Below are 13,038 nucleotides of genomic sequence, written 5' to 3' on the forward strand. Positions count from 1 at the left end.
GGTGTTCCATCCAGCTTGACATTGAAGGAGAGGTGTTAGGAATATCACCCCCCTCTATATTTCACTACCCAGCTGTCCAGCTGAAACCTAACTTTTTGAAACAGAGAACTATGCTGACAAACATCCTCAAAAACCACTGAGCAATCCAGCCTCTTTCACAGCGCATGTGGAAAAGAATGCGGTTGTACTGTAAGGATGATGTGACAAAACTAAGTAACCAGACTACAACTTTCAGAACGCATTGGTGTGTAGCCGATGAACTTAGCTGCAATAATGATTGTCCCTCCATTATGAACCTTATGTAAATGAGCTTTGTAATTTCAGCTCAGTTCTTGACAGAAAACTAGCCTAATATAGCAGAAATTGTCAATCATTTGCAGAATGGGGCCATAGAAAATGACTAGTATGGGAAATTGATATCACGCACTGGAGGAGTAGAAGATGTTGTTCAGTGTTTGGAATCCAAGCACATTGTTTGGATCGGAACTACACCTATATCTGACTTAAGTGATCCTAATGGCAAAATGTATCACTCACCAGTACGGACATCACTTGGCCCAAGGGGAGTGAATTTTCAGCAAGTGTAATGCTTTCTCTTATTTTAAGGGATTTACTGCAGACAGATGCCAGTCTCACTGAAGCAAAGGCAAAAGCAGAGTGTAAAAAACAGAATGCGGACTTCTTCATAAAAAAGATGAAAGAATGGAACCAACTAAGCCAAAGTTTGGAGGTCAGTGTTACAGTTATGGTTTCAAGGCTGGTTGCCTGATATTCCAACCTATAGATATCCCCGGGATGTGTTTTTATCAGCTTTTGGATGGAAAAGAGTTATAGGTACTCCTGAGAATTCTACAAGCTCAAAAGGCCCAAGGTTTTATTTTACATTTCGGCTTTTGATCATGCTCTGTATCCCAGCTCAAAGATTAATTCTGAATTAGGATTAATGCAACCAGAGTGGATTGAATTTGATCTCCCCAGGGCAGAAAGGCCTTTTAGGGAGCATTGAAAGTACTGGGGAGGGTAGAAATGCTCTTATGCATTATTGCTATCTAGTGAGAGGTATATGTGTGTGGATGTTGGGTCAGGACAAGATCAGCTTAGCTCTAATGCCTTCTCCAATGGTCAAATAGCCAGCTGACTGTCACTTTCCTGGATCATCTCCAAAAAAAGCCATATGGGAGAGGTACCAAACCCACTGACTCAACCAAAACCCAGCATGTTGCTACCTACAGCACAGGAGGCCATTCAGCCCATTTTCTTGCACCCCCTTTAAAATTATAACCCAGTAGGGAGTCTACAGTATACTTTCAGAAGAAGAGGGGAGAAAATTAGCTGGGGGGGGGGGGAGCGTGGAAATTAGTCACTGATACTAGATACTAACTGAGAGGATATCGTGAGCCTAGCAGCCTGAGAAAGCTCGATTAACATCAGTGGAGGTACAGTTACTGTTATGTTGCTTTAAAACATAGAAAATTTAGGCAATATTTTTAATATGTTGATATAATCGTGCCATAGATTATTAGCAGGGCAGGAGAAACTGCAGCTTTTGTGGGATTTTTAAAAAGGTCTGAATGAGTTTGCAAGTTTAAAATTTGCAGTGAAAAATCTCCTTTGGCTAGAAGTACTTTTAATATCCCACTCTGTGTCTCAGGATTTTTGTTTTATGCTGCCGCACCTAACTCTTCCATTGCTGTTGGAGATATCTGCACTTTGCTTTGTACCTTACCATGTGAGAAGTAGCAGGAGTGAAAACCTATCGCACTGTAACAATTGTATTTGTGTTCTTTTTCTTTCCTGTTTTCATAGCTGTCTTAACTGTGAGACTTTGAAATTTTACTGCGAAGTTTAATCTTTGATTATCCATTTTTCTTTTAAAAGAATGATCTAAAGCAGGTTGGATTTGACGCATCTCTGGATCATCAGTCGCTAGTGGAACTCTCTGAGGTGGGTATGACAGTGAACGTAATTTCCTCAGGGCAATGCCTTGACCAATCAGTCAAGCTGCCTGGTTTAAATTTCAAACAAAGCCTGGCAGTTAAATGTCAGTCATCATAAACTGGTGCATTCTCCATGGCAATGCCTCTACCAATCAGAGTTCACTTGCCAACCAATCAGCACTCTCTTCTCGCGCAATGTAAGTTGTTGTTTTCCCTTACATTGGTTATTCTTGCGGATTGTCCTGATGAGTGCAAGATGAAAAGCTTCACCGATATGTCTCTATTTTCAGCAATACTTAAGTTCTGTACTACTAAATGACTAATTGAAAGAATTAAGTACTGACCAGTGTTGTCATTTTGAGATTTATATATAAAAATAAAAGGCTATTGTGGCATTGAAACAACGTCATTGTGGAAAGTAAGCATTGATTGATTGATTGACAGACAGGAAGCAATGAGTGGGCATAAACGGGGCATTTTCAAGTTGGCAGGCAGTAAATAGTAGAGTGCTGCAAGGATCAGTGCTGGGGCCTCAGCTAATTACAATCTATATTAATGACTTAGATGAAGAGACAGAAAGTAATGTATCTAAGTTTGCTGATGATACAAAGGTAGGTGGAAAGGTAAGCTGTGGGGAGGACACAGAGAGACTGCAAAGAGATATAGACAGGTTAAGTGAGTGGGAAGCAGGATGGCAGATGGAGTATAATGTCGTGAAGTTAAGCACTTTGCTCGTAAGAATAAAATTAAAAGGTGTGAAACTTGTAAATATCGATGTTCAAAGAGACTTGGGAGAGCTTGTACAAGGAACGCAGAAAGTTAACAAGCAGGTACAGCAAGCAACTAGGAAGGCAAATGGCATGTTGGCCATTATTGCAAAAGGATTGAAGTGCAGGAATAAGGAAGTATTGCTACAATTGTACAGGGTTTTGGTGAGACCATATCTGGAATGCAGTTTTGGCCTCTGTATTTAAGAAAGGATATACTTGCATTGGAGGCAGTGCAGCAAAGGTTCATTAGATTGGTCCCTGGGATGAGGGGGGTGTCCTATGATTTTTTTGTTTATTCTTTCATGGGATATGGGCGTTGCTGACAAGGCCAGCATTTATTGCCCATCTCTAATTGCCCTTAAGAAGGTGGTGGTGAGCTGCCTTCTTGAACTGCTGCAGTCCATGTCGGGTAGGTACACCCACAGTGCTATTAGGAAGGGAGTTCCAGGATTTTGACCCAGCGACAATGAAGGAATTCCAAGTCAGGATAGTGTCTGCTTGGGGGTGAGCTTGCTGGTGGTGGTGTTCCCATGCAACTGCTGCCCCTGTCCTTCTAGGTGGTAGAGGTCACTGGTTTGGAAGGTGCTGTCGAATGAGACTTGATGAGTTGCTGCAGTGCTTCTTGTAGATGGTACACACTGCTCACACTGTGCATCGGTGGTGAAGGGAGTGACTGTTTGTGGATGGGGTGCCAATCGAGCGGGCTGCTTTGTCCTGGATGGTGTCGAGCTTCTTGAGTGTTGTTGGAGCTGCACCCATCCAGGCAAGTGGAGAGTATTCCATCACACTCCCAACTTGCGCCGTGTAGATGGTGGACAGGCTTTGGCGAGTCAGGAGGTAAATTACACCTGCAGGATTCCTAGCCTCTGACTTGCCCTTGTAGCCACGGTATTTATATGGCTACTCCAGTTCAGTTCCTGGTCAATGTTAACCCCCAGGAGGTTGATAGTGGGGAATTCAGTAAACGTAATGCCATTGAATGTCATGAGGAGATGGTTAGATTCTCTCTTGTTGGAAATGGTCATTGACCGGCACTTGTGTAGCGTGAATGTTACTTGCCATTTATCAGTCCAAGCCTGGATATTGCCCAGATCTTGCTGCATTGAGAGACTTGGTAAATTGGGCCTGTGTTCTCTGGAATTTAGAAGAATCTGAGATGATCTCATTGAAACATGCAAGATTCTAGGGGGGCTGGTTATGGTAGATACTGAGAGATTATTTCTGCTGGTTGAGAAAGCTGAAACACGGGCACAGTTTCAGGATAAGGGGCAGATCATTTAGGACTGAGATGAGGAGAAATTACTTCACTCAAAGGGTTGTGACTCTTTGGAATTCTCTACCCTAGAGGGTTGTGGATGCTCTATCGTTGAACACATTTAAGGCTGGGATTGACAGAGTTTTGGTGTCTCAGGGAATCAAGGGATATGGTGAGTGGGTGGGAAAGTGGAGTTGAATCCGAAGATCAGCCATGATGGTTTTGAATGGCGGAGCAGGCTCAATGGGCCATATGGTCTACTCCTGCTCCTATTTCTTGTGTGAATCCTTTAATTCCCTTCCTAACAACACTGTTGGTGTACCTACACCCCAAGGACTGCAACGGTTCAAGGAGGCAGCTCACCACCACCTTCTCAAGGGCAATTAGGGATGGGCAATAAATGCTGACCTAGCCAGTGATGCCCACATCCCACGAATGAAGAAAAAAAATTATTTCTGTGCAGTGGTACTGAAGCCTTGTCTTGTTGTCCAGTGTGCTAGGTACTTGATTGTCAGTTTGGGATGTGCCCTGTCAGAAGAGTCGGGACTTGTGCTCTCTAGCTGTGTGTTTAGATGGCAAAGGACTAGGAATGTATGAATTCAGCAATAAACATTTATTTATTTATTTACAGATGCAGCACTGAAACAGGCCCTTCGGCCCACCAAGTCTGTGCCGACCAATAACCACCCATTTATACTAATCCTACATTAACCCCATATTCCCTACCACGTCCCCACCATTCTCCTACCTACACTAGGGGCAATTTACATTGGCCAATTTACCTATCAACCTGCAAGTCTTTTGGCTGTGGGAGGAAACCAGAGCACCCGGCGGAAACCCACGCGGTCACAGGGAGAACTTGCAAACTCCGCACAGGCAGTACCCAGAACTGAACCCGGGTCGCTGGAGCTGTGAGGCTGCGGTGCTAACACTGCGCCACTGTACCGTCCACCCAGGACCTCATACATGACCAACTGTTTATCCTGATTTTTCCTGTTGGACCTGAAACAGATCGTGTGGCAGCAAGGTGGTAGGGGGCCAATTTGGAGCAGAGAATGTGTCAGAACAGAGCATCCATGGAGTATCATCAATCTGCATTGCACAGACACCGAATCACTTTCTTTCCCGACTACTCATTTGGGAATGGGTGGTGGGGGGTGTTGATGTGGAAAAAAGTAATGTCAAACTCGGGGTGAGTGGAATTCATTGAGACTGATTGATTGTTCTGTGTTTTTCCTTTCTAGAGGCTGGAAAGTGTGAAGAAGGAAGTGGAATCTTTGAATGCAAAACTGAAATCCTACCTTGACTTGACGCCTGTAAGTGCCTTGAGTTGCATCTGTTTAATAGGCAATGTTATGAACTAAATGGAGTAGGAGGTTGAAAACCTATGACCAATTGAAATTCTGTCCCGAATGTATCTTCTCTTGTGCAGTTTCTTTACTATTAACTTAAATGTGACTTCTAATGCTGGGGGCGTGGGTGTTGAACTTGTGTTTTGCAGAATTTCTATGCTGCCAAAGTGAAAATTGAGGAAACAAAACTGGAGCTGGTAAGTGTTTATCTCAACCAAAACTTTTACTAAGTATCTGTTTAGTAATAAATATATCATTGTTTTAATGTTAAGACTAGTATGAGCAGATACCAGACTCCAGAAGAAAGACATTTCTTTTGCATTTGCAACAATCTTAAAAATGTTGGGTGCTATTCCTCCACACCCTCTTGTTTCCTGCTACTGTTCCTTCCTTCTTTGCCTCATTGCCCACCAAGCTTCTAAGCTTGCTGAAGCTTAAAACCAACTGGCATATTTCCTGATTAAAAAAAATTAAAATATGATTGTCCTGAGCCTGTGTTCACATGATGAAAGAGAATATGAGGTTAACTTGTTAGTTATTTACAAAGCGTTCATTTTTCTTCAAAGATATGACGCCCCCGTTGCCCTTTTAAGCTTGATTCCTGCCTTGTTCAATTTAGTCTCCACCCTCAGCCCCTGGTAAAAATCCTCTCTGGTCAAGAGTTTTGACAACAGGCTGATAGCAAATTTCTTGCAAGACTACTCTGAAAATGGTTTCCAAGGTGTGCAGGATGGTCTGTGATCCTCACCCTCCACCCATATAGTTTTAGTGGGTGATTAAAACTGATATTCCAACATAAAGAGTCATAGAGTCATTTAGGGCATAGTAGGTGGCCTTCGGCCCATTGAGTCTGTGCCGGCTCACCGCGGAACAGTCCAGTCAGTCCCACTCCCCTGTCCGATCCCTGTAGCTCTGCAAGTTTATTTCCTTAAAATGCCCATCCCATTTCCTTTTGAAATCATTGATTGTCTCCACTTACACCACCCTCGTGGGCGAGTTCCAGGTCATCACCGCTCGCAGCATAAAAAAATTTGTCCTCACGTTCCCCCTACATCTCTTGCCCAAAACTTTCAGTCTGTGTCCTTCTAGTCCTTGTACTGTCAGTTACTGGGAACATTTTTTACTTGTCTAACTTCTTATAATCTTGTACACTTCTATCAAATCTTCCCTCAATCTCCTTTGCTCCAGGGAGAACAACCCCAGCTTTTCCAACCTAACCTTGTAACTAAAATCCTCCATCCCTGGAACCATTCTGGTAAATCTCCTGTAAACCCTCTCCAGGACCCTCGCATTCTTCCTAAAGTGTGTGACCAGAATGGGTTGCAAAACTCTAGTTGGGGCCTAATCAGAGCTTTCTAAAAGTTCAGCATAACTTCCCTGCTTTTGTATTCTATGCCTCTATTTATGAAGCCCAAGATTCCATATGCTTTGCAAACTACTTTCTCAATATGTCCTGCCGGCTTCAAAATTGATGCACATGTACCCCAGGTCCCTCTGTTCCTACACACTCTTTAGAACCGTGCCATTAAGTCTGCATTGCCTCACCCTATCCCTTCTGCCAAAATACATCACCTGACATTTCTCTGTATTAAATTCCATCTGCCACTTGTCTGCCCTTCTACTAGCCTATCTATGCCCTGTTGCAGGTGGTTCATAGCATCCTCACTGTGTTTGCTATACGTCCAAGTTTGGTGTCATCGCAAATTTTGAAACTCTATAAAAGATGGGTTTGTACTCATTTCCTGGTTCTCCTTCACTGTATCCAAAACAAGCTCGAACTCAGAAAAGTTGTCTTTTTCTAATTTTATCATTACATATTTCTGCAAAGCACTCATTATTCTGGTGTGAGCATTCATTTCTCTGAGGACATGCCTGGTTCTTTGTTCTTTGGCCTCCTCACAAGTAAAGTTGGTAAACTCAGCATGCAGGAGATTAGAGTAACAAAGTAATGTTCAACTGCTGTTCTGTGGTGTTATTGACTTATGCCCCTGTACTCTACATTGCTGTATCTTTTACTGTATTTTTTTGTGCTGTTTGCTCTAGTCGGCATCACTGAAGCAAATTGTAAGTGTACTTTCTCTTGAGGATCTTTGTCATCTGGACTCTACTGGAATCATACAGGATCATGCAACCCAAAAGGCCCTATGCTCAATAGCTTTTTGCCTATAAATCAGTAAACTGATTTTCAACTGGAACAATTTGAGGCAACAATTTGTCTCATATCCCCTGATCTGAGGGTGTGAAACATCAGTGTCTATTGCTACCCAGAGAATGTGCATGTGTGGAATTGGCTCTGATATTCTTCACAATGGAAGAGTCTGTGACATTGGCTAGGCTAGGTTTTCGCACTTGTGGGTGTGGGACTCCCTGCAAATATTAACACATTCCTGGGGCTCGTGTCCTAACTTTCAAAAGATGGTGTCAGTAAACCAAAGAAAAATATTTCTGTCACTGTAGAAAACTTTAGCACACTGCAGCAGAAATATAATGTGCTAGTAAATTAACATAACTGGCTGTGTAATTTTTTTCCCCTCATTTCTCCTCTGGTAATCAACTCTTATGCCACTGGAAACAGTTTCTCCATTATTTAATCTATAAATCCCTTCATGACTTTGAACCCTCTATCTAATCTTCCCTTAACCTTCTCTGTTTTAAGGAGAGAAATCCCAGCTTCTCTAGTCTCTGCACATAAATTGAAGGCCTGCATTCATGGTATGATTCTGCTCCAACTACCATTTACCTGGTAGATTACCTTATCCAGGGCCTTCACATCCTTCCTGAAGTGAGGTACCCAGAATTGACCACAGTACTCCAGTTGGGTCCTAGCTAGATTTTATAAAGGTTTAACATAACTTTCTTGCTTTTTTACCCTTTGCCTCTATTAATAAAGCCAAGGATCCCATATGACTTTTTAATAGCCTTCTTTCATGGTATGTGGGTGAGCTGCTCTCTTGAACCGCTGCAGTTCATCTGGTGCGGGCACACCCACATTGCTGTTAGGAAGGGAGTTCCAGAATTTTGATCCAGTGACAGTGAAGGAACGGCGATATAGTTCCAAGTCAGGGTGATGTGCGGCTTGGCGGGGAACTTGCAGATGGTGGTGTTCCCATGCATCTGGTGTCCTTGTTCTTCAAGGTGGTAGAGGTCATGGGTTTGGAAGGTGCTGTCAAAGAAGGTGTGGTGAGTTGCTACAGTGCATCTTGCACCGTGGTAGCAGTGTGTACCAACTACATCAGTGGTGGAGTGAATGTTGAAGGTGGTGGGGGGGTTCCAATCAAGCGGGCTACTTTGTCCTGGATGGTCTTGTGTTTCCTGAGTGTTGTTGGAGCTGCATTCATCCAGGCAAGTGGAGAGTATTCCATCATACTCTTGCCTTGTGCCTTGTGGATGGTGGACAGGCTTTGGGGAGTCAGAAGATGAGTTACTCGCCGCAGAATTCCCAGCCTCTGACATGCTCTTGTTATTCACAGTATTTATGTTCAAATTCAGTTTCTGCTCAATGGTAATCCCCAGGATGTTGATAATGGGGGATTCAGTGATGTTAATGCCATTGAATGTCAAGGGAAGATGGGTGATATGATCTCTTGGGGAGATTGTCATAGTCTGGCACTTGCGTGGCCCAATTGTTACTTGCCACTTATCAGCCCAAGCCTGAATGTTGTCCAGGTCTTGTGCATCTGGATACGGACTGTTTCATTATCTGAGGAGTTGCGAATGGTACTGAACAGAGTACAATCATCAGCAAACATTTCTACTTGTAATGGAGGGAATGTCATTGATAAGCAGCACTTGTCTTGTCACCTGTCACTTGTGTACATACACCCACAAGTCACTGTTCCTGCATTCCATTTAAAATTTTACCATTTAGTTAATATCTCCTCTCATTCTGATACAAATTTTTAAATCCTCTCTGGCCACAGGAGAGGTGCCGGAGGACTGGAGGTCAGTGAATGTGGTACCATTATTCAAGAAGGGTAGCAGGGATAAACCAGGTAATTACAGGCCAGTGAGTCTAACATCAGTGGTAGGGAAACTATTGGAAAAAATTCTGAGGGACAGGATTAATCTCCACTTAGAGAGGCAGGGATTAATCAAGGATTGTCAGCATGGTTTTGTCAGGGGAAGATCATGTCTAACTAACTTGATTGAATTTTTCCGAGGAGGAGACTAGATGTGTAGATGAGGGTAAAGCAGTTGATGTAGTCTACATGGACTTCATTAAGGCTTTTGATAAGGTCTCGCATGGGAAATTGGTTAAGAAGGTAAGAGCCCATGGGATCTAGGGCAATTTGGCAAATTGGATCCAAAATTGGCTTAGTGGCAGGAGGCAGAGGGTGATGATTGAGGGTTGTTTTCATGATTGGAAGCCTGTGACCAGTGGTGTACCACAGGGATCAATGCTGGGACCCTTGCTTTTTGTAGTGTACATTATTGATTTAGACGTGAATCTAGGAGGAGTAAGTTTGCAGATGACATGAAAATTGGTGGTGTCGTAAATAGTGAGGAGGAAAGCCTTAGATTACAGGACGATATAGATGGGCTGGTAAGATGGGCAGAGCAGTGGCAAATGGAATTTAATCCTGAGAAGTGTGAGGTGATATATTTTGGGAGGACTAACAAGGCAAGGGAATATACAATGGATGGTAGGACCCTAGGATGTACAGAGGGTCAGATGGACCTTGGTGTACTTGTCCATAGATCACTGAAGGCAGCAGCACAGGTAGACAATGTGGTTAGGAAGGCCTTTGGGATACTTGCCATTATTAGCCGAGGCATAGAATCTCAGAGCAGGGAGGTTATGATGGAGCTGTATAAAATGCTAGTTAGGCCACAGCTGGAGTACTGTGTACAGTTCTAGTTGCCACACTGTAGGAAGGATGTGATTGCACTGGAGAGGGTGCAGAGGAGATTCACCAGGATGTGGCCTGGGCTAGAGCATTTCAGCTATGAAGAGAGACTGGATAGGCTAGGGTTGATTTTCTTAGAGCAGAGAAGGCTGAGGGGGGACCTGATTGAGGTATACAAAATTTTGAGGGGCATAGATAGGTTAGATATGAAGAAATGTTTTTCCTTAGCGGAGGTGTCAATAACCAGGGGGCATAGATTTAAAGTAAGTAGCAGGAGGTTTAGAAGGGTTTTGATGGAAAATTTTCACCCAGGATGTGGTTGAAATCTGGAACACACTGCCTGAAGAGGTGGTAGAGGCAGGAACCCGCACAACATTTAAGAAGTATTTAGATGAGCACTTGAAACGCCATAGCATTCAATGCTATGGGCCAAGTGCTGGAAAACGGGATTAGAATAGATAGGTGCTTGATAGCAGGCACAGACACGATGGACTGAAGGGCCTGTTTCTGTGCTGTATAACTCTGACACTTCTTGCTACAAAAATTCTTAACTTCACATTTCATCTGCCCCGTGTCTGTCTGTTAGAGATACAGCACTGAAACAGGCCCTTCGGCCCACCGAGTCTGTGCTGACCATCAACGACCCATTTATACTAATCCTATACTAATTCCATATTCCTACCACATCCCCACCAGTCCCTATATTTCCCTACCACCTACCTATCCTAGGGGTAATTTATAATGGCCAATTTACCTATCAACCTGCAAGTCTTTGGCATGTGGGAGGAAACCAGAGCACCCGGAGGAAACCCACGCAGACACAGGGAGAACTTGCAAACTCCACACAGGCAGAACCCGGAATTGAACCCGGGTCGCTGGAGCTGTGAGGCTGCGGTGCTAACCACTGCGCCACCAGTTTGTCTGTGTCTTTCTGCAGTCTTATTATCCTCACTGTTTACTCCATTTCTGAGGTTTGTGTTATCTGCAGACTTTGAAGTTATTCCCTGTAAACCCATGTTCAGGTTATTAATAGATAGAAAAAATCAGTAGTTCCAACACTGACCCCTGGGGGACACTACTGTATATTTCTCTCTCATGTGAAAAACTATTCTCAACTTTCTGTCCTTGAGCCAATTTTGTATCCATAGAGCCAGTGCCCCTTTAATTCCATTGGCTTCAATTTTGCTAATAAGAAACGGGAGGGTTTGGCAGGGGGATGGGAACCGGAGCCACGGATCAGTGGATGGGTTAGCTGTTGAACAGGCAGATACCGAGTGCAGAGAGTCTGTGAGGAAGGTTAGACAGTTGACAGGGCAAAGTTGCAGCCAGTATGATGGGTTGAAGTGTGTCTATTTTAACGCAAGAAGTGTCAGGAATAAGGGTGATGAACTTAGAGCATGGATCAGTACTTGGAGCTACGATGTTGTGGCCATTACGGAGACGTGGATATCACAGGGGCAGGAATGGATGTTGGATATTCCGGGGTTTAGATGTTTCAAAAGGAATAGGGAGGGAGGTAAAAGAGGTGGGGGAGTGGCATTGTTAATCAGGGATAGTATCACAGCTGCAGAAAGGGAGGTCGTCGAGGAGGGTTTGTCTACTGAGTCATTATGGGTGGAAGTCAGAAACAGGAAAGGAGCAGTCACTTTGTTGGGAGTTTTCTATAGACCCACCAATAGCAACAGAGACATGGAGGAACAGATTGGGAGGCAGATTTTGGAAAGGTGCAGAAGTAACAGGGTTGTTGTCATGGGTGACTTCAACTTCCCTAATATTGATTGGAACCTCCTTAGTGCAAATAGTTTGGATGGAGCAGTTTTTGGCAGGTGTGTCCAGGAAGGTTTCCTGACTCAATATGTAGATAGGCCAACTAGAGGGGAGACTATGTTGGACTTGGTGCTTGGCAACGAACCAGGCCAGGTGGCAGATCTCTCGGTGGGACAGCATTTCGGTGATAGTGATCACAACTCCCTGACCTTTACTATAGTCACGGAGAGGGACAGGCGCAGACGGGATGGGAAAATATTTAATTGGGGGAGGGGGAATTACAATGCTATTAGGCAGGAACTGGGGAGCATAAATTGGGAACAGATGTTCTCAGGGAAATGCACGACAGAAATGTGGAGGTTGTTTAGGGAGCACTTGCTGCGACTGCTGGATAGGTTTGTCCCGATGAGGCAGGGAAGGGATGGTAGGGGAAGGAACCTTGGATGACAAGAGATGTGGAACAGCTAGTCAAGAGGAAGAAGGAAGCTTACTTAAGGTTGAGGAAGCAACGATCAGCCAGGGCTCTAGAGAGTTACAAGGTAGCCAGGAAGGGACTGAAGAATGGACTTAGGAGAGCTAGAAGGGGACATGAAAAAGTCTTGGCGGGTAAGATTAAGGAAAATCCGAGGCGTTCTACACTTATGTGAGGAACAAGAGGATGGCCAGGGTGAGGGTAGGGCCGATCAGGGATAGTGGAGGGAATTTGTGCCTGGAGTCGGAGGAGGTAGGGGAGGTCCTAAATGAATACTTTGCTTCAGTATTCACTAGTGAGAGGGACCTGGTTGTTTGTGAGGACAGCGTGGAACAGGCTGATATGCTCGAACAGGTTGAGGTTAAGAGGGAGGATGTGCTGGAAATTTTTGAATGATATAAAGACAGATAAGTCCCCGGGGCCAGACGGGATATACCCAAGGATATTACGGGAAGCGAGGGAAGAGATTGCTGCGCCTTTGGCGATGATCTTTGTGTCTTCACTGTCCACTGGAGTAGTACGGGATGATTGGAGGGTGGCAAATGTTGTTCCCTTGTTCAAGAAAGGGAATAGGGATAACCCTGGGAATTATAGACCAGTCAGTCTTACGTCGGTAGTGGGCAAATTATTGGAGAGGA

General features: G+C 44.1%; 1 protein-coding gene across 2 annotated transcripts in view; it reads left to right on the top strand.

The window, feature by feature from the left end:
- Window positions 1–13,038, top strand: part of haus1 (HAUS augmin-like complex, subunit 1) — a 79,072-nt gene that overhangs the window by 42,949 nt on the left and 23,085 nt on the right. For both annotated transcript variants that reach the window (XM_068029998.1, XM_068029991.1), the window contains exons 5-8: window positions 607–730; window positions 1,879–1,944; window positions 5,207–5,278; window positions 5,464–5,511. In XM_068029998.1, the coding sequence (XP_067886099.1) occupies window positions 607–730; window positions 1,879–1,944; window positions 5,207–5,278; window positions 5,464–5,511 (310 nt within the window). The remainder of the gene's footprint in view (window positions 1–606; window positions 731–1,878; window positions 1,945–5,206; window positions 5,279–5,463; window positions 5,512–13,038) is intronic.

Source organism: Heterodontus francisci, chromosome 1, assembly GCF_036365525.1.
Source record: "Heterodontus francisci isolate sHetFra1 chromosome 1, sHetFra1.hap1, whole genome shotgun sequence".
Classification (NCBI taxonomy): Eukaryota; Metazoa; Chordata; class Chondrichthyes; order Heterodontiformes; family Heterodontidae; genus Heterodontus; species Heterodontus francisci.